Source organism: Muntiacus reevesi, chromosome 2 (genome assembly GCF_963930625.1).
Source record: "Muntiacus reevesi chromosome 2, mMunRee1.1, whole genome shotgun sequence".
Lineage (NCBI taxonomy): Eukaryota > Metazoa > Chordata > Mammalia > Artiodactyla > Cervidae > Muntiacus > Muntiacus reevesi.
Window position 1 is genome coordinate 177470719 of NC_089250.1, and position 20983 is coordinate 177491701.

At 47.1% G+C, this 20983-nt stretch overlaps 1 protein-coding gene and 1 pseudogene across 1 annotated transcript; one reads left to right on the forward strand and one right to left on the reverse strand.

Annotated features, from left to right (window-relative positions):
* Nucleotides 1-6150: 6150 nt before the first annotated feature.
* On the reverse strand, nt 6151-6261 carry LOC136162283 (small nucleolar RNA SNORA18; annotated as a pseudogene).
* A 1104-nt stretch (nt 6262-7365) lies between these two features.
* On the forward strand, nt 7366-19544 carry SMIM10L3 (small integral membrane protein 10 like 3). The gene is made up of 2 exons (XM_065923766.1): nt 7366-7786; nt 17771-19544. Exons 1-2 carry the CDS (start codon nt 7601-7603, stop codon nt 17789-17791), a joined length of 207 nt encoding a protein of 68 aa, XP_065779838.1. The 5' UTR covers nt 7366-7600; the 3' UTR covers nt 17792-19544.
* The last annotated feature ends 1439 nt before the right edge of the window (nt 19545-20983 follow it).

Here is a 20983-nt window from a genome sequence, read left to right on the forward strand (position 1 = left end):
GGCTGGCCTGGCAAAACCAAAAGGCATCTACTGGATTCGCTCGGAGAAGATTCGGTGCCAATGACAGAGACCTCCAGTGACAATGGCTTAAAGGAGATCAAAGTTGATTTCTCCTGTGTGTCAAAACCCAGAGGTAAATAGTTCAGGCTTGCACCTTCCTCTTATCTGTGAAGTCTCAGGGCCCAGCTCCTTCCTCGGGTATCAATCTAGAGCTCTAGCCAGCCAGCACGTCTAAGTTCTAAGCAGAGGATGAAGAAACAGAGTGGAGAGGGAGTCTAGTGTGTGCCCCCCGGATCCTGGGGAAACATCACACGTCTTACATTCCACTGGCCGGATTTTCGTCACGTGACCACTCAAGCTGCAGTGCAGGCTGGGAAATGTCATCCCTGCTAAAAATTCTTTTGCCCCCAAGGAAGAAAAGCCTGGCTCCAGGATAATGCCCAGGTCCTGCCACATCCACCATGCGCCATCTGGCTGCCCAGTACTCACATGCATACATCTTTTCACTTATATTTAAGATTTTCCCACCCATCACAATGTTCCCACCCATCACAATGGCGCCACCATCATGTCGCACCCAACACAGGAACACGCTCCTCGGCCTCAGGTCCAAGTGCTGCAAGAGGTCCAAGTCCAGCGCCTCTGGGGAGTGTCCTCTTTCTTCAATCCCACCTCAATGTTTTGTAACCTGTGGACCAAAGAGAAGTCTAACTGGCACCTACTCACCTTATGCATGTGTATGTTAGTCGTTCAGTTGTGTCCGACTCTTTGTGACCCCATGGACTGTAGCCGTGTCCATGGGATTCTCCAGGCAAGAATACTGGAGTGGGTTGTCATTCCCTTCTCCAGGGGATCTTCCTGACCCAGGGATCGAACCCGGGTCGCCGCCTGCATTATAGGCAGATTCTTTACTGTCTGAGCCACTAATAATGCAGAAAAGGAAGAGGAAAGAGATGAAAACATTCAAAAATAACACTGAAATGGCACAGAATGCCAGGAAATGCAGGTAGGCACTGTCTACAGTCCCCATTCTACAGTCAGAAGCCTGGAGCTGACATTTATCACTTCCCTTTTCGCTACCCTTGCTGAGATTCCCCCTGTCTTTGACCAGCATCAAAGTTAATTTGCTCAAAACTTCACTCCTAAGAGGTCTCAGTCCTTGGTAGTCCAGCTCACAAAGGAATTCTAGCATTTTGGGGGAAACTTTTACCTACTTCCCCCCACTTTTTTTTGGCCATTTGGCATGCAGGATCTTAGTTGCCCAACCGGAGATCAAACCCATGCCCCCTGCACTGAAGTATGGAGTCCTAATCACTGGGCTGCAAGGGACGTCCCTAAACCTTTATCCCTGATGTATCAGTCATCTATTGCTGGGTGATTAATAACTCCTAAACTTAAAGGCTTCAAAGAACAATAAAGAGCAGGCAGGGTTTTGTACGTTCAGAACGACTGCCATCAAAAAGTCTACAAACAATAAATGCTGGAGAGGGTATAGAGAAAAGGGAACCCTTTTACACTGTTGGTGGGAATGCAAACTAGTACAGCCACTGTGGAGAACAGTGTGGAGATTCCTTAAGAGGCTGGAAATCCCTCTGTTGGGCAGACTCACAGAGGAAACCAGATTTGAAAGAGACACATGTACCCCAGTGTTCACGGCAGCACTCTTTACAATAGCTAGGACACGGGAGCAACCTAGATGGCCATCGGCAGACGAATGGATAAGGAGGTTGTGGCACGTATACACAATGGAATATTACTCAGCTATAAAAAAGAACACATCTGAGTTGGTTCTAATGAGATGGATGAAACTAGAGCCTATTATACAGAGTGAAGTGAGTCAAAAAGAGAAATAGCAATACAGTGTATTAACACCTATATATGGAATTTAGAAAGATGGTAACGACGACCCTATATGCAAGACAGCAAAAGAGACACAGATGTAAAGAACAGACTTTTGGACTCTGTGGGAGAAGCCGAGGATGGGACGATTTGGGAGAATAGCACTGAAACGTGTATATTATCATATGTGAAACAGAGGACCGAGTGCAAGTTTGATTCAGGAAGCAGGACACTCAGAGCTGGTGCTCTGGGACAACCCAGAGGGATGGGCTGGGAGGGAGGTGGGAGGGGTGTTCGGGATGGGGGGACACGTGTGCACCCGTGGCTGATTCACGTCGAAGTGTGGCAAAAACCACCACAATATTGTAAAGTAATTAGCTTCCAATTAAAAAAAAAAAGAGCAGGCAGGGTTTTGTAAAACGACTGTGACCACTTCCATGTCACCCTGCAGATCTGGGGACAGCCCAGGAGCACACATTCACAATACGAGACCGGGAGAGCACTAAATGATCAGAGAGAAACAGTAATAGGCTATTCGCTCTTTTTTTTTTTTTTTTTTGCGCCTTCAAGCAGTAGGCCTTTAAAAAAGCATCATAAGCAAACTATTATCTGTAGGCTCCATAAACAGCAAGGTCCTATGTATAGCACAGGGAACTATAGTCAATATCCTGTGATAAACCATATGGAAGAGAAATATAAAAAAAGAACATATACATTATTTAACTGAATCACTTTGCTCTACAGAAGAAATTACCACAACACTATAAATCAACCATACTTCAATAAATCAAATTTTTTAAAAAAGGCATCACAGGGACACATTTTGGTCAAAATATTTTTTGAAATGAGACTAAAGGATCATCATATCAATTCCTAAAAATTAATCTGTAATTTACAGTATGCTTCAATCACTATGAATATAAGGTTAGTCTTGTTTTTTCCATCTTCCCACTGTCAACAGTGCAGATTCCCTTCATCCTATAATTTTGTTCATATGAATCTCTAAGATAAAAACTCAATAAAATAGCTTTAATTACATCAGCACACCTAACATTCAAGAACTAACAATAGTTCTTGAATTTCAGAAATACCTAATTCATGACCAATTTTCTCTATCTCAAAAATAGGTTTAAAAACTTTTTTTAAAAAATTAAAAAAAAATTTTTTGGCTGGGCCTCATGGCTTGTGAGATCTTAGTTCCCCAACCAGGTACTGAACCTGGGCCTTCAGCAGTGAAAGAAAAGACACCTAACCACTGGACCGCCAGGGAATTCCACACCCCCACCCTGTGTTTTATTACAAAAATTTCCCATGTATGCAAAAGCAGACAGAATAGTAGAGGGTATCTTCATATATGCATCATCCACTTATAGAGTTATCAATTTATGGGTCAGTTTGGGTCATCTTTACTCATTACTGGAAAGCAAATTCCTTGTACCATACATTATTACATCTGTAAGTATTTCAAGGGTATTTCTAAGGGATACACTCTTTTTACAAGCAAACAGAATTCATTTAGCACCTTAAAAATAATAATTCCTATCATCAAATTTTCTGTATTGCCACCTCTTTTTTATAATTGACTTTAAAGAAATATGTATTCATTAGGCTGCCTTGGGTCTTAGTTGAGGCACACAGGAGTCTCACGGGACCCTTTGCTGTGGTACCCAGACTCCAGCTGTGGCCCACGGGCTCTTCAGCATGGGCTCAGTAGTCGTGGGGCAGGGTCTTCATTGCTTCTTGGCATATGGGTCTTATTTCCCTGACCAGGGATTGAACCTTTGTTCCCTGCACCGCCAGATGGATTCTTAACCATTGGACCACCAGGGAAGTCCCCAGCGTTAAACATGATTAATTGCAATGATTATTAACGGACCCACTGAACTTGCATTCTAAGCACGCCAGGGCTCTGAGCATGAAAATAGCTATTACTTTTGAGTGCTCTCTCTCTGCTTCCCAGATGGTGCTAGTGGTAAAGATCCTCCCTGCCAATGCAGGAGACCTGAAGATGCAGGTTTGATCCCTGGGTCGGGAATATCCCCTGGAGGAGGGCATGGCAATCCATTCCAGTATTCTTGCCTGGAGAATCCCGTGGACAAGAGGAGCCTGGTTGGCTACAGTCCATATCTCCATAGGGTTGCAAAGAGTCGGACACGACTGAAGTGACTTAGCACTATCTGCCTGCGATGTGCTAGGTGCTCTGCACCCCTGACAGTTGTTTATTGATATTTCTCACAAATATGCTCTAGGGTGGATGTCCTTATACTCATTTCACAGAACCAGGTCATGGGGCATTGAGAAGTTGCTGAGTCTGAAACCTGGCTTCTCTGCGCTTTTCTCGCTGGCTCATGCTGAGAAAACAAAGAGACGCTGTCCTAGTTCCCTCACCAGAGATGCTGCTCAGAAAGCAGGAAGGAAGATGATGGGCAGATCACCCGGATCCTATTGATCAGCAATCAGGATCGTTCATAAAACTGTTCTCTTTGCCTCCTCTTTTCTCCTCCTTCCTCTCACAATCCTTTGTACTTCTATGAAAATACTTTTCACACTGACTTATAATTAGTTCTGTCTGTTTGTGTCTCAAATTATAATTAGCAGGATGTCTTTCCCAGAGATGCCAGAAAATTCAGACTTGAGTTAAAATGTTGTCATGAGGCTAAACTAATTTACCAACCTGCTTTGTAGCACAGAACTAGTTAACGTTGATATAGAGCAAACCTTAAATCTCATTGGTGCTCCTGGTGTCTTCTCTTTGACCTCTCCTTCTGTCTAATTACAACAAGCTTCTTACCTTGCTCAGTTAAGCTTTATGATAATTTTGTTTGCCATTGTTTATGGCAACCAAATAGCTTGTTTAAAACGCCTCATTGCCTCAATGGCATTTGGAGACAAAGAATGAGTAACCAGGGAGGAGATATATATATCCTTCACAGCCCCCAAGCCCATCTGGTCCTTCAACATAGTTTTAATAAACAGGATTGCCAGTTCTCCACCCCAGAAAATCTTTACAGGCCCAGAAATAAATTTAGCTAATCTCCAACCCTGTTTTCACATTGTTGGATTGGTTTTGAGTCTTTGGCAAATTTTCCATGAAAGACCCTAGCCTTTAAATTTTAGTTTTCCTAAAACACTGTATAAAGAAGTGTTAATTTTGCTTCTGGGAGACGATGTTTTGAAAAACGACCATAATTCAGCAGTATGTATTCTGTCATCTTCAAAGACAGCACCCACTGTGCACCAAAAGGAAAACACTGCTCACAAAAAAAAAGGGAAGTGAGCTTTTTAAAGTCAATGACAAATGTGGCAAAACGCTATGCTGCAAAAATAAGGGAAATGAAAGGTTCGTGCAAATCCTTTGAGAAAACATTGTTTTCAAAATAATATAGCTAGTCAAAAGCTAAAATCCTTCAAATATCTATTTCTTGTCCCAAAACATAATGGACAGTGAAAATAGTATAATGGAACATCAAAAAGTACAATTCTTTTTAAAACAGTAGACACATAAAGAAAAATGATAATGCTAAAGAATAGTTAAAATGACACTACTAGACACGTCTTATGTAGTTTATAATTTTCCCCTTTGAATTACAGTTGAAAAAAATTCAGGTTTAAAAAATATTTTGAATATAGATTCATTTCAGAGTACAGAATTTCTTTTTTTTTTTTTTTGATGTGTGGCTCTGCATGCAGGATCTCAGTTCCCTGACCAGGGACAGGCCTTGTGTCTCTTGCAGTGGAAGCATGGGACCCCGGCCCGCGGGCCGCCCGACCTCAGGGGAGTTCCTTTAAATGATTTTTTAAAAATGATTACTACAAATCTATTCTGGAGCAAAGGAGCTTTATTTATTTATTTATTTATTTTTCTGCACAAAGGTTTCTCTTTATTCATAACATAGGCAAAGTTATTTAAGTCAATAAATTTTTAAGGATTTTCACACGTCCTGATGCTTTCCACTGCCAGTCACCATAGCTCCTCCAAAGTTGTCATCTTCAAGGCAGCCCTTACAAAAAGTTCTGCTCAATCCACAGCTGTGATGCCACAGCCGTTTTAGTTGGGCCTCTTTGATCTTCGGTGGAGTGCACTTCAAAGTTTGCCACCTGTAATCTTTAAGATCCAATTTCCTCAAGCAGTTCACTATAGGATCCTGTTTAGGGTCAGGAGATGGGATGTCTAGTTCTCTAAAAGCTTATCAAGTTCAAATCATATTAATTCCTAAGTTATCACACCCTAAAACTTGACAGAGATCATTGGGATATGCCAATACCCAAGATAAAAAAAAATCATTAGGTTTTTCATAGTTTAATTGGCAGCTATGTCTTGTAGTTCTTTCCCACATATCTAACAGGTAGTTCTATGAGTAAAGGAAACTACATAGTTACTCTATGAGGCGTTTCCAAAGGTTTATGCAAAGGAGCTTTAAATTAAAATACATTTAAATCCATTCTTACACTGTCATTTTCTACTGTGGCTTTCTTAAAGGACTTAAGACTTGTTTTTCATTTAACCAATTAAACAGTTTTTCCCACCTATACCAAATTCCCAGACTATCTCTTGGGTGGACATAAGTAATGACATGAAATACTGTTTGATATGAGAAGGTATTTACCTTCAAAGCCCTACAAATGTTTAATAGAAACCTATATGCTGGGAGGGATTGGGGGCAGGAGGAGGAGGGGATGAGATGGTTGGATGGCATCACGGACTCGATGGGCATGAGTTTGAGTAAACTCCGGGAGTTGGTGATGGACAGGGAGGCCTGGCGTGCTGCGATTCATGGGGTCGCAGAGTCGGACACGGCTGAGCGACCGAACTGAACTGATATGCTTAAGTAGGAATGTAAAACCTCACTGTCAAAAAAAATCCCCTCAAAACCTCAGAACGACTCTTTGCGACCCCATGGACTGTAGCCCGCCAGGCTCCTCAGTCTGTGAAATTCTCCAGGCAAGAATACTGGAGAGGGTTGCCATGCCCTCCTCCAGGGGATCTTTCGGACGCAGGGATCCAACCCGGGTCTCCTGCGCTGCAGGCAGATACTTTACCGTCTGATCCACCAGGGCAACCCTTTTATATTAGAGGCTTCGTAACTAATATGATTATTAAAAGATTAAACTATCAATATATGAGTTGACACCGTAATTTACCTAAGGAGTAAGTTCTCCCTGTTGGCCCCAAGAAGCCATTCTGTTTCTTTTTTTCACTGCGGTAAGACAAGCATAAAATAAAACTACTATTTTAATAACTTGGAAGTTCGGCAGCGCTAAGCCCATTCACCCTAAACCCACTGCTCAACATCGCCGTGTTTTTATTTTCTAGATTACCACTAGGGGGCGGAAGAACACAGCGCATCAGCCGGCCTCTTCGCGCCACCTAGCCCACGCATGCGCCTCTCACCTGGGGCAAGGTGAACGGGGGCGGGGCCGGGGCAGGGCCTGGGGGCGGGGCCATTGACGCCGGCTGGGCGCCGGCATTGTGACGTCAGGTTGCGCAGCCGGGCTGGGACCCGGCGCCGGCTCGCTGAGGCGCTTCCCGACAGAGTGACGCGCCGACTCCCCTCCCCGCGGCCAGCCCGCCCGCCCGCCAGCCCGCCTCGCCGCCGCCTCCTTCGCTCCCTCAGCGCGGGCCAGCGGCCGGGGCGGAGGTTCGGGGGCGTCGCGGCGCCGAGAGGGCGGGCGGCCGGGCTTCGGCGCGCCCGGCGGCCCGGGTCCAGCGGCCGGTCGGTGCGCTGCGGGCGGGCGGCGGCGGCGGCGAGCGCCGGTCTATATGGCGGCGGCTCTGTCGGGCCTGGCTGTCCGGCTCTCGCGCTCGGCCGCCGCCCGCTCTTATGGGGTCTTCTGCAAGGGGCTGACCCGCACGCTGCTCATCTTCTTCGACCTGGCCTGGCGCTTGCGCATCAACTTCCCCTACCTCTACATCGTGGCTTCCATGATGCTCAACGTCCGTCTGCAGGTGGGTGAGGCGCGCCCGCCCGACCCCCTGTCTCCCCCCGGCCCCCCGGATCGTCCCCGAGCGCCCGTCCGCCCCGCGCCGCCCGGTCCACCCTCGCCCAGGCTGTGAAGATGCCGCCGGGACCTGCCAGGCTGGATGCCGAATGTATGGCTCAGCACCGTGCCTTTCTCCCGCAGCCACGCGGGAGAAAATCCCCGCAGAGGTCATTGTTGACTCTGTTTTCGCAGAAGAGGCGGGGTGGGGTGGGGGCGTGGAGCGGCAGGCCTCGAGTAAGGTCCTGCAGCGGGCTCACGGGCTCTAAAGGCCCTGGCCCTGAAGAGGAAATTGTGAAAATGACTGATTAGGGGTGCGGGGGCGGGGAGTGCGTTTACGGTTGACTTTTCTAGTTCCCAAACTTTATGCTTTGAAGCGATCCAAAGTTAAAGTAAATTAATTAATGTTAATCGATATTCTGATGGAGGTATCATGTTTATTATCCTGGCCCGGGGTGGAGGGTGATGGTGGTGAAAGGAGTGGGGGTGGTCATGAGGAAAAACGAGGTGTAAAGACGTAGAGAGGCAAAGGTTCAGAGGCCTGAAACTTCAGATGTGAAGTAGTACACACACCCACACACACCCAGCACCCTGGAGATCATCTTTGCTATCAGGGATTGACGTTTCTACCTCCCTCAAATTCCAGATGCCTTTTTCTGGCGGCGTGGAAAACCGTCAGATTGAGAATTATTTCTTCCTGAATGTGTCATAGATGGCCAAGTGCTGAGCATCTCTTGGGTTCCGTTTACACATGGGGGAGGGTCTGTTGTGTGCACCCTAGGGCTCTATGATGGACAGGTCCCTGTTCTCCAAGAGCTGACGGTCTGACAGTACTTAGGGGAAGCCTGAACAGGACTATGCAGTATTGACATGGGCGGGGCAGGAGTTCTCTTTTTTTTTTCCCTGTGGTTTGACTGTGCGTGTGTGCTAGCTAAGTCACTTCAGTCGTGTCTGACTCTTTGGGACCTCATGGACTGTAGCCCACCAGGCTCCTCTGTGCATGGGGTTCTCCAGGCAAGAATACTGGAGTGGGTTGCCTTAACCTCTTCCAGGGAATCTTCCCTACCCAGGGACTGAAAGTCTCTATGTCTATTGCATTGGCATGTGGTATCAGAATATAATTGTCTCAAAGCCTCTCACTGGTGACATAAAACCACCTATTGATCAAAATTGAGTTAAGGTTAGTTGGGATGAACCGGCCTCTCTATTTCAGGGTCCAAATTGAGATTCTTTTGTGTGAACAGGGGCTTGTGGCATCCTTAAGTGGTGCCAAAAGAGTCAGAAACTCAGGTAGATTATCTCAATGAGCAAGGAAGGTGCTGGGAGTGGGAATAGAAATAAGCCAGAAAGCCTGTGCTCCAGCCTGTTGTCACCAGCCAACTGCTGTGTGCTACAGGCAGCCATTTCCAAGAGAAAGTGGAAATCCTAATTTTTAAATATCAGTGCAACAAAAGATAACCTTTGTGGGCAAAGCAGAATGTGTCAGGAGGCTATATCTGACCCTCAAGCTCCACTTTGGAAACTTTTGTTCCGGAATTATTTGTATAATTTGCAGGCTTCCCAGGTGGCACTAAATGGTAAAGAACCTGCCTGCCAATGCAGGAGACATTAAGAAATGAGGGTTCTGTCCCTGGGTCGGGAAGGTCCCTTGGAGGAGGAAATGGCAACCCCCTCCAGTATTCTTGCCTGGAAGGCTACAAAACATAGGGTCACAAAGAGTTGGACACAACTGAAGTGACTTAGCACACACTTAGCATGTAAAGTCACAAGTAAGAGAAAATCAACATAATGTTGAAAATAGCCAGTTGTGTACCATAAAAAACTCACCTTTCTGATCATGTCCACTTAGTTACTTTTGACCACTCTCTAGTCCAAGCTGCCAAGGTGCCTCCATCTGTTCTCCCCAGGGCCCTTGGAGACGTCTTTTAAAAATATAAATCAGATTGTGTCATTCCTTACAAAAAAAGAAGAAACCCAAACTGCTTGCCACTGCGTGTGGAATGCAGTTCACGTGTTTCTGTCCTGTAGATTTGACCTCTGTCCACCTTTCTGACCTCTCCCTGGCTCGTTTTCCTTGCTTGCTCTCTGCGTGTCTTGCTCTTGCTTGCTTGCGTATCTCCTCTCTGCAGGCACCAAGCCTCTCCCTGCCCCTGGGCATTTGCACTTGCTGTTCTGGCCGCCTTGAGCACTCCTCGCTGGCTCTTAGAATGCCAAGACGCTTTCACTCCTGGGTTCTCCTTTCAGAAGGGTCTTTTGGGATCAGCAAATCAATCTGGTCTTGCAGCTGCTGTCGTCACTGCAAGAGTGCTGAGGCTTGTCTCATGTCAATAAGGCGTGAAGGACTCCATTCCTGTTCCGTTGATGAGGGTTTCCAGATCTCCCAGTTGTTTGTAGGCCAGTAGGGGAAGCTCTGGAAAGGTTGCTGAGATACAGATTTCCTAACGAGGAGTTTGCACTGTCATGATTGAGGGTGAGCGCACTGTGTGAGGTGTGGGGTTGGCTCTGGGACACGTGGTGCCGGCAGAACAGAGAGCCTCACGTGATGCCCGGTCCACAGGCAGTGCAGCTTTAGAGAACCGTGGAAGCTGAACACTCTGGCTGTGGAGCGCGGGGCTTATTTGGCCATTTCGGGTGTGAGTTGGGGTGGGGAGGCACAGACAAGGCGGTCACTAGGTACTTTGGGGGAGGGCTGCCTGAGAACTGTGTGAGGATTTTCGATTGTGGACTGTCGACAGCCCAGCCCCTGCCTTGTTCAAGGGTCGCCTGTATTTACAAACTGGATATCTGACAAGGATTAGTGTTCAAAACACGTGAAGAGCTCTTACAGCTCAGCAACAACAGCCCAATTCAAACATGGGCAGAGGGCTTGATAGACATTTCTCCAAAGAAGATACACCAGTGGCAAGTAAGCCCAGGAAAAGATGGGCAGTTGGAACGTGTTTGTGGGCAGCCAGGCCACCGACCATGGTGAGGACCTGAGGCATGGTTACAGTGACCTCTGAGCCCCGAGCCTCAGCCTGTGACTTGAACCTTGTGGCCCCGTGGGACACCCGGAGGAGGGGCCCTAGTGGCCAGGCTCCCCTTTCCATCCCAGCCCTGCATGGTGCGGACATGGCGTCTCCCTGCTTCCAGGCCCTGACAGACCCATCCGGGCCACCTTCTCTCCCTGAGACTCACGGCTCCTTCCGTCTGCCCCCGTCCTGTCCCAGGGACACTTGTGGGCCTGGAGGGTGAGTGACTGCTCGTCTCTCACAGGCAGAATCTCCTTGCCTGAACCTGGGGACCCCAGGCAAGCCTTAGTCCCCGGAAGCCTCTACTCACTGCTCCGGCTCCAAATCTGAGCCCAGCTACACAGGCTGAGAAGCTTCCCATGCCCAGCCCTCGCCTGACCTGGCCCTGCTCCCAGGAGGTCTCTCTTCTGCCAGGGAGGTGATAAACCCAGTGCTGGGGGAGAAAAATTGGGAAACTGCACGTCAAAGCCACACTAAGACTGGCTGTTATACGGGGAGGGGACAGCGAGGATGTGGAGAAATTAGACCCCTGTGCACTGCTGGGAGGAATGGAAGGTGGTGCGGTTGCTGTGGGAAGCAGTTTCAGTTCATTCAGTCACTTAGTCGTGTCTGACTCTTTCTGACCCTACAAACTGCAGCACACCAGGCCTCCCTGTCCATCACCAACTCCTGGATCCTACTCAAACTCATGTCCGTTGAGTCAGTGATGCCATCCAACCATCTCATCCTCTGTCGTCCCCTTCTCCTCCTGCCTTCAATCTTTCCCAGCATCAGGGTCTTCTCCAATAAGTCAGCTCTTCTCGTCAGGTGGCCAAAGTATTGGAGCTTCAGCATCAGTCCTTCCAATGAATATTCAGGACTAATTTACTTTAGGATGGACTGGTTGGATCTCCTTGCAGTCCAAGCGACTCTCAAGAGTCTTCTCCAACACCACAGTTCAAAAGCATCAATTCTTCAGCACTCAGGTTTCTTTATAGTCCAACTCTCACATCCATACATGACTACTGGAAAAACCATAGGTTTGACTAGATGGACCTTTTTGGTAAAGTAATGTCTCTGCTTTTTAATATGCTGTCTAGGTTGATCATAGCTTTTCTTCCAAGGAGTAAGTGTCTTTTAACTTCATGGCTACAGTCACCATCTGCCATGACTTTGGAGCCCCCCAAAATAAAGTCTCTCACCTTTTCCATTGTTTCCCCTTCTATTTCCCATGAAGTGATGAGACTGGATGCTATGATCTTAGTTTTCTGAATGTTGAGTTTTAAGCCAACTTTTTTACTCCCTTTTTCACTTTCATCAAGAGGCTCTTTAGTTCCTCTTCACTTTCTGCCATAAGGGTGGTGTCATCTGCATATCTGAGGTTATTGATATTTCTCCTGGCAATCTTGATTCCAGGTTGTGCTTCATCCAGCCCAGCGTTTCTCATGATGTACTCTGCATATGAGTTAAATAAGCAGGGTGACAATATACAGCCTTGACTTACTCCTTTCCCCATTTGGAACCAGTCTGTTGTTCCATGTCCAGTTCTAACTGTTACGTCTTGACTTGCATACAGATTTCTCAGGAGGCAGGTCAAGTGGTCTTGGGAAGCAGTTCAGCAGGTCCTCAAAAAGCTGAGTACAGAATCACTGTATGGTTCAGTGATATCACTGGAGGGCGTACCCCGCAGAGTCTGAAGACGGACGCAGGCCCTGGTGCTCAGGTGTTCCCAGCAGCACTGTTGGCGATTCCCGTGTCCGTCAGCACGTGAGAGGACAAACAGAACGTGTGAACCTTCAGTGGGATCTTTCTCAGCTTTGAAAAGGCATGAGGGTCTCACGCCTGCTACAACTTGGACGGACTTAAGGGACGTCATCAAACAGACAGAACATAGAAGGTGGTAGCCAGGGGCTGGAGAACGGGGAACGGGAGTTGTTGAATGAAGACACTTCTCATTTGGATGAAAACGTTCCAGAGCCATGTGGTGGTGATGGATGGTAGCCTTTATGTGTATTTTGCTGCAGGTTTAAAAGAAGTACAAAACGAGTGATTATGCCCTTGGTTGTAGTGGCAGTGTTAAGTTGCCACAACAGTTTCTTAAGAGCCTGTCCTTTTTTTGGCTGCGCTGGGTCTCCGCTGCTGCGAGGGCTCCTCCCTGGTTGCGGCGCCGAGGCTTCTCATTGCAGTGGCTTCTCCTGTTGCCGAGCATGAGCTCCAGGGCTTTTGTGCTCCAAAGTCTTGGGGCACAGGCCTAGTTGCTTCGAGGCACGTGGAATATTCCAGAACCAGGGGGTCGAACCTGTGTCCCGTCCCCCCCACCCGTCCATTGGCAAGCAGACTCCAGCCACTGGACCACTGGAGAAGTCCTGGACATACGTTTTCATTTCTCTTGGTTATATGCCTAGAGTTGGAATCGCTGGGTCATGTGGTAACTTTGTGTTCAACCAATTCAAAACAGTCATTCTTATTTCCTGGTGAGAGTGGCGGGGGAGCAGGGAGACCCTTAGATGAGCGGGAGAGAGGAGTGTCAGTGATTTATCACGGCGACGCTGGGGAGGCCCTGGAGGAGGTTGCATCGTGGGCATATCTTGGCATTTGAGCCAACAGGCTTGCCTGCCTGAAAGGATGGGGTGGTGTGAGAGAAGTGCTCGTTTGCATCTCTCTGTGTGAACTGTACCTGTTGTTTGCCCATTTTTCTGGTGGGTTGTTGGTGGGTTTCTTGAAGCTTTGTCAGATAAGAGTTGTCTGTTGATAAGAATTGAAAAATTTTTCCAGTTCCTATGTTTTTGATTTTGCTTATAGTGTGTTTTTGCCATACTGACGTTTTATGTAGTCTAATTGAACAGTCATTTCTGACTTTCGGGTTTTATCCTAGTTAGAAAGGCCCTCCCAACTGTAAAGATACAAGGAATGCACTTGTAATTTATTCTGGTACTAATACATCACGTTTTACTTTTACACGTAGAACGTTGGGAGTTTATCCTGGTGTGTGGTGTACGGTATTGATCCATACTGACCTGTCTCTACCTGCCGCAAGGAAGCTTGTGCGTGTGACGGTTTTGTCCTTGTCCCTACGTTCACTAGAAAGCCAACTTCTGGAAGACAGATCCTTTTTTGTCCACTTGGTGCACTGTCCCCATCCCTGTGCTCAGAACAGCACTGGCATAGCTTGGGCTCTGTGAACACTTGCTGATTGAATCTGTAACAGAAAATACCGCAGGTGTGGAATTCCCAAAGGAAAGGTTATAGTCATTAGTAAGTTATCTTTACAGTCATGCCAGCTCGCCCTCCTCGGAGGTCAGCGTGCTGGGTGCCTCCTCGGGCAGTGCCAGGGCCTCTGACGGCTCCTAGCCCCTGGCCGCTCCCGCCTGGACCTCCACGTCTGTCCCCCACTGCAACGTGCTGGTCCACGCTTGGGCCACTTTGGTCGTCCAGGAGTCACTTCTCTGTCCTCTGTTTGACAGACTCCCTCTGTTGTGTTTTGTCACTGGTTCCCTCTGACACTCTTTTTAAAAAAAATTAACTCAAAAAAAAATTTAATTTTGACTGCCCCGGGTCTTAGTTGTGGTGTGCAAACTCTTAGTTGCGGCAGGCGGGATCTAGTTCCCTGACTCAGGATCGAACCCGGGGCCCCTGAATTTGGAGCATGGAGTCTTAGCCACTGGACCACCAGGGGAGTCCTTCCCCTGATGCTCTTGCTGATAGAGATGCTCATAGCAGCTGTTTCTCGGCTCACGCAGGACAGCAGGTGCCGCCTCTCGCCTGGCCGGGTGAGCACACCCTGGCGCCTCTGGGTGGCGGCCCCAGAGCCGCCTAGCGGGCAGGTATGGCGTGGACCCTGCGTGGTTCACAGCAGGGCCTGGGTCCTTGGGGCCGACTCCCTGCACTGGTGCTCGAGGGCGGCGCAGAGGTGACCCGGCCCTTCCTCTTGCTCGTCCTCTAAGCGGTGTGGCCAGCAGAACAGTTTGTCTCAGATGCTTTCACGGTGAGCTCAGCAGTGGGGAGGTCTGCCAACGCCGCCTCGGAGAGCTGGGAGTGGGCAGCATCACTCCGAGGTGGAACCGGAAAACAACACAAGCGAATGTTTGTGCAAAGCAGAGACAAGACCAGTGGGTACTGAAGGGGGGAGGGTAAATTAGGGCTATAGGATTAACAGGTTCAGACTACCATGTATAAAACAGGTAAGCAACAGAATATATTGCATAGCCACCTCCTGTAGTAACTTTGATTAGAGTATCATCTGTAAAAATACTGAGTCGCTGTGCTATGCGTAATATTGTAAGTCCGCTGTACTTCAATTAAGAAAACCCAGCCGTGAAGCCAGGTGGCCTTGGAGTGTGGCGCGTGAGCTGTCCCCAGGCAGGACCCCCTCCCCACCGGTGGTCGTCCAGCTGAGCAGCGCCGTGCATTCAGCTGTGTCCCCTGCCCACCCCACCCCACCCCCTTCGGGAATAGCCTTGCCGGCTGCCTTTCAGTGACACAGAGGCAGGGGTATTTTTAGTTTCCAGAGCAATGGTATCCAGACCATCATGTCCCTGAGGCCATTAATAGCGCAGGTTGGGGAGGGTAAGGTGACTGCACCAGAGGGCGCAGCTGCCGAATCGGGTCAGGCCTGCTGTCGCCCAGCAGGGCAGCCGCCTCCCTGGCGGGGATCCTTGTGGCCCAGGTTGCTCCTGTCTGCCCCGAGGATGTGAGCCCGACAGACAGCCAGTTTCCCTCCACACCTCGCCCCCGATGGCTGCTGTGGTTCCGTATTCAGCTGTTGTCTGTTTTGGGGGGGCGCAGGGGGCAGGCACTGGTGAGGGAGGTCAGGAGTAGGATCAGGAATTTACTCCCAGCCCTGCACTTTTATTTTTCTTGCACCACACTGTGTTTTTATTTTTATTTTTTAATTAATTTATTTATTTTTAATTTATTTTTGAAAAAAGATTTTTTATTTTTGGCTGCACTGGGTCTTCACTGTGGCACATGGACCTAGTTGCCCTACTCCACGTGGGAACTTCCAGACTGGGAATCAAACCTGTGTCCCCTGCACTGGCAGCAGGTTCTTAACCCCTGAACCACTAGGAAAGTCCTGAATCGCACTGTCTAGAATTTCAAAATAGACTTCCCTCATTTAGGGGGAAGGGGCCTCAGTTTTTGTGGATATGTCTGTTTGCCATAATTTATGCTGCTGCTTATTTTGTAGATCTGGGAGTTGGGGGGGGGGGGTGATGATAGCTGGGCCGAGGACAGTTCATTGTGTAATGGTACGTGCTTTATTTGGCAAGATACAGTGTACCAATACATACACAGCACAGTGAGAGTAAACCACAAAAAAGACTGCACAGATGACTCTGTTTAGAGGTTACTTGAAAGTTATTTCTGGCTCTCAAAATATAAGTAATGTGTGTAACTATCTAATACCAAAAGTCATCTGGTTGAGGGCTCAGAACCAAAAATGTTTAACTGACCTACTGAAGTCTTCGTAAAGAGTATTGAATACATAGTTTATTACTGAATTTACTGAAGAGCCAGATCTTTGGTAAGCAGTTATTCTCTCGTTACTTGTTATTGTTCAGTCAGTAAGTCGTGTCTGACTCGCCAAAGTATTGAAGCTTCAGCTTTAGCATCAGTCCTTCCATTGAATATTCAGGGTTGAGTACATGATTAGTTTGTCATTATCGAAGGTATGATTACATTAAGGGTATCTTATTTAAAATATTGTAACAATTGTGACAACACTTCATCTTTCTGAGCTGTACTAAGTTCTCCTATAAGGACATAATAAAAGTAGGTAGAAGCCAGTTTTCCTGAGAGTTGGCCCATATTAAATGACCTATTTTTCTTAATTTAAAAAAAGAACTGTTCTAATATGTTTTAAAATATATTTAGGAATGCTTCCATTTCAGGAAAACAGTCATTTTTAGTACATTTCAGATCAGTAAAATTAAATGTAAGGTTTAAAATAACGTGCTTTGGAGAGTTAATTTAAGAGAAGTTAGGTTTGCCTTGGTGAACTGTGAGTGTTGGCTGTGCTTTGTAACTTTTTGTAGTGATATATACAAACATTGAAATACTAGGTTGTATGCTTGAAACTAACATATTTTATGTCAGTTATATATCAATTAAAAAAAAAAAATCTGGGAACATCCCTGATGGTCTAGTGGCGAGGACTCCACACTTCCAGCGGGAGGGGCTCAGGTTCCATCCCAGGTGAGGGAGCTAGGTCTCACACACTGCAACTAAAGATCCAGCGCAGCCAAATAAATATCCAAAATATAAAAAGATAATTGCACATTATGTTTGCATGTAGTTTTATGCTGCTCAGATGCATTTGTGTCAGTGTTATATAGAATAATACTCATCCCTGAACAGAGATGCCCCGAGGAGACGTGAGGTTCCCCGGTGGCTCAGCCATAAAGAATCTGCCTGCTGACCCAGGAGATGTGGGTTCAGTCCCTGGCTGGGGAAGATCCATGGACAGAGGAGCCTGGTGGGCTATATATAGTCCGTGGGTCCCCAAGAGTCAGACATGACTTAGCGACTCAACAACAACATAAGTCAAGTTGCCCATGATTCCTTAAAAGTGGCTTGACATGCCTGAGTCACTGAGTATCATTCTCAAATAGGACACTCTGGGTAAGGCCTTGGTTGCCTGATTGAGTCATCTAGTTTATCTTGGTTAAAGGCAGCCACTTTTTATTGAACCTGCGCAAATAACTGCATTGCCATGAAAAGTGCAGAGCCTCAGTACATATATTTAAGTATTTTTAGGAAATACTGCATTAATCAAGTTCTGTTCTTTTTGTTGTGATTTCTAATTGGTAGGTTGACATCCTGTTTTCTATCACAGTGTGGGAATCCTTGGTACTGGAGACTGTCAAAGAGACCTTCATATTTGCTGGGAAATACCTGGTGTGTGTGGACTCTCTGGAGACCCAGTCTTCATTATTACCCTGTAATTTGTTGGTCTTTTGCAGGTTCATATTGAGATCCACTGAAGGCCTTCCGCGGACTGACAGGCGTGTCCTGGGGCTCAGGGTGTCAGAGACACAGTATGAGGGACGGACGCAGGCCTTTCTGCACCCACTTCTCGGAGGAGCAGGGAGCGGGTGCCGCCTCGGACAGAGCCTTGTGCAGAGAACTGTGGAGTGAGAGAAGGCAGGAGGGGAGCCCTCGGCCCGCAGATGGCGCTGCCCGGGTGAGGAGGCCTGCGGCCGCTGCCCGGGGAGATCCACGAGAGGAGGAGTCATCACTGGAAACGGAGCATGAGCTGCGTGGGGCCAGCCCCTTGCTTCGAGGGGGCCTCAAAGCACTTCCACGGTGGCAAGAACCGGTACAAAGAAGTTCAGCCTCAGCTGCGGGTCTGTCCTCGGCTCCAGCAGGGGCGCGGTGTGCCAGGGAGGCCCCGGTGTGCTGGCCACAGGCAGCACCCATGCCCACTGGCGGCCACAGAGGACGGAGCCACGGCGGAGAGCCCTGGGGGTCCGGACTGCTGGGCCGGCAGAGAGGATCCACAAAGTGGGATGCTGAGGATGATCCGCCCCGTGCTTTCCTAGAGAAGCTGGACTCTGCGTTGGCACCCTCTTGCCTGCGAGCCATCCTGCTGCACGCACATCCCCTGATATTCTTGAATGATGAGACGAAAAGTGTTTTCCCTGGCCATCCAGAGCCAAGAGTAGAATACAAGAAAATGCTTTCATGGGAAGAAAGCACCTCAGATGATCTGCAGATAACAGTGGCGTCACTGGCTCCACAAGCTTTTGAATGAGCAAATCTGTTGTGCCACGGTTAAGGTACAGGCAGAACAATAAAAATAGCGAGACTAACTTTAAGCGCTCTCCTCGAATGCTGTTTTGCGTTAACTCTGGACACACACGGCGCGGCAGTGAAGCTCTGGCTTTGATTCGTGTGACCAGACAGACTTAAAGTCAGTGGGACTTAAACCCACAGAAAGCTGGCTGATACGGAAGGAAATCTCCGTGCTTGGGAGACATTTAGGATTGGGAAGCCATGCCAAGGAGGTTATTGATATTACCTTATACACCTATCAGACTAGAATCGAAAGATGTAACAGCAAGTTTGAAGTTTACCTTCAGCACCCATCCAGCAGGGCTGCCGTCCCAGGCACTATCTCTCTAGCCTGTTCTCTGACCATCTGATGAGAGTAGATACTTGTAAAAATCAACCCTGATGGGCTTGGTCTGAGCCAGGCCAAGTTGATGGTAAGCTGTTGTCATTTCTGTGTTTTGTAGAATAATTTGAGCAAAAAGCTGATGTCTTTTCTCACATCCCTATCCTTCCACTTGACATGCAATTTACATGGAGGCCCTACGGTGAAAGTTGCAATATTAACATTACCTTTAGATAACCCTTCCTCAAACTGGGAACCCTAGCAGTGTTACCCACAATAAAAAATGAGCTCCACTGGAGCTCAGTCCTAGAGAAAAAAAAAACAAGTATTTCCCCTTATAGAAGGTCTCCAGTTTCTAGGAGTTGAGAGATCTCCTACACTAATTTTTTCTGAGATAACTCCTTTTGCCATGTGTTGATAACTTCGATAAAAGGCACTGAAGAGCAGAAGTTTCTAAGGAGTCCCAGAGTAAGACATCCCCATTTTCGGAATTATCGACTGCATATATCAGTTTATATTGTTGTGCTAAATTACTCTGCCGTGTGCTATGTTAGTGTTCTGGGGAAATGAAAAATAAAACCTGTTCTTTAGCATAATAAATGTCTTATTTTACGTGTGTAGTCTTGGTTCCCTTCGTCTTTATTATTAATGCTGCCTTCCTCATACTTCAGTCTGTTTGTGAAAAGTTTTTCACTGATTTAGAAGATTGGAAGCAGAGAATGAAAAGCAAAATGTGAAATTACTCTGGAACTCAACTCTCCAGATAGAAAGAAATAATGTCTTATGATCCTTGTGGAGCGGGGTGCTCACCCTCGTGGAACAGTGGTCTGCAGCCAGTCTCAAAGGACACCGACCCGAGCACCCGAAGAAGGCCCTGGCCACTGGACTACCCACCTCCGGGTCGTGGATGGGCGGGGAGACGAGATGGCACATCGCGGTGTGTGAGAATGGGACCGGTTTCCACGTCAACACCCTCTCCCTGTCCCTGGTCCCTCCCCACCCCCACTTTTTGTTGTTGTTTTAAACTCTACTTTGAGATGGAAGTTTCCATGACACATCAGCTGTCTTTCTTTTGTAAACCCCAAGTATGTGAATTTTCAAACAATTGCAAAGAACAAATTCAGAATTCCCTATGTAGCATTAACTAAATTAACTTGTGGCGCTAGTGGTAAAGAATCCGTCCCGCGAGGCAGCAGACATAAGTGATGTGGGTTTGACCCCTGGATTGGGAAGAACCCCTTGAAGAGGGCATGGCAATCCATTCCAGTATTCTTGCCTAGAGAATCCCATGGACAGAGGAGCCAGCAGGCTGTGGTCCATGAGGTCGCAAAGAGCTGGACACGACTGAAGCGACTTAGCACACACAAATTAACTTGAAGTGTTTTCATATAGCTAGGTCAGAATAAGGTGAGAATAAACTTTTTATAAAAGCACTGTGGAAGAGCTCACAGTAACTTTTTCCTTACGTTATTTTTTAGTACACATCCACTGCTGACATTGTTCCTTTTGGTGTTCTGCTGTGTCCAGGTCTGTCCGGAGGTGGCCTCTCCTGTAGAAAGTTCTGGGGTAGAAAGGTGATGATAAACGTGGCGTATGAAACCTATGAAGTTTCAGGACTGTGAAAGATGGCCATATATAAACAGTTCTATTTCCGAAGCAATTAGAGAAATAAGATACTCTTGAATAAATTGTTTCCATGATTGAATTATAAAAAGATCACTCATTTGAAATATTTTAAGTGTATCATTTTGGCAGTGAAAACTAAGGCAAGCCTGTTTTTAAAGTTCTGATGTCTATATGCATGTTCTTCTTTTTTGCCTTAATGGATTCTGTTCTTAAGGACTAAACAGCATAGTCACTTTAAATTTAGAAACAGGGTATAGTGCAAAATCGTGGACTTGGTTATTCACATTTGGAAATCATGAAGTCTTTTTCACATGGAATGGATGTTGAGATCTTAAAGTGATTATGAAGTTGCCAGCCTGTAGAGAATAAAAAACTAAGAAGCTTGTGTTTACGTCGATTATTCTTACATGACTTGATTTTATAGCTAGGAAGC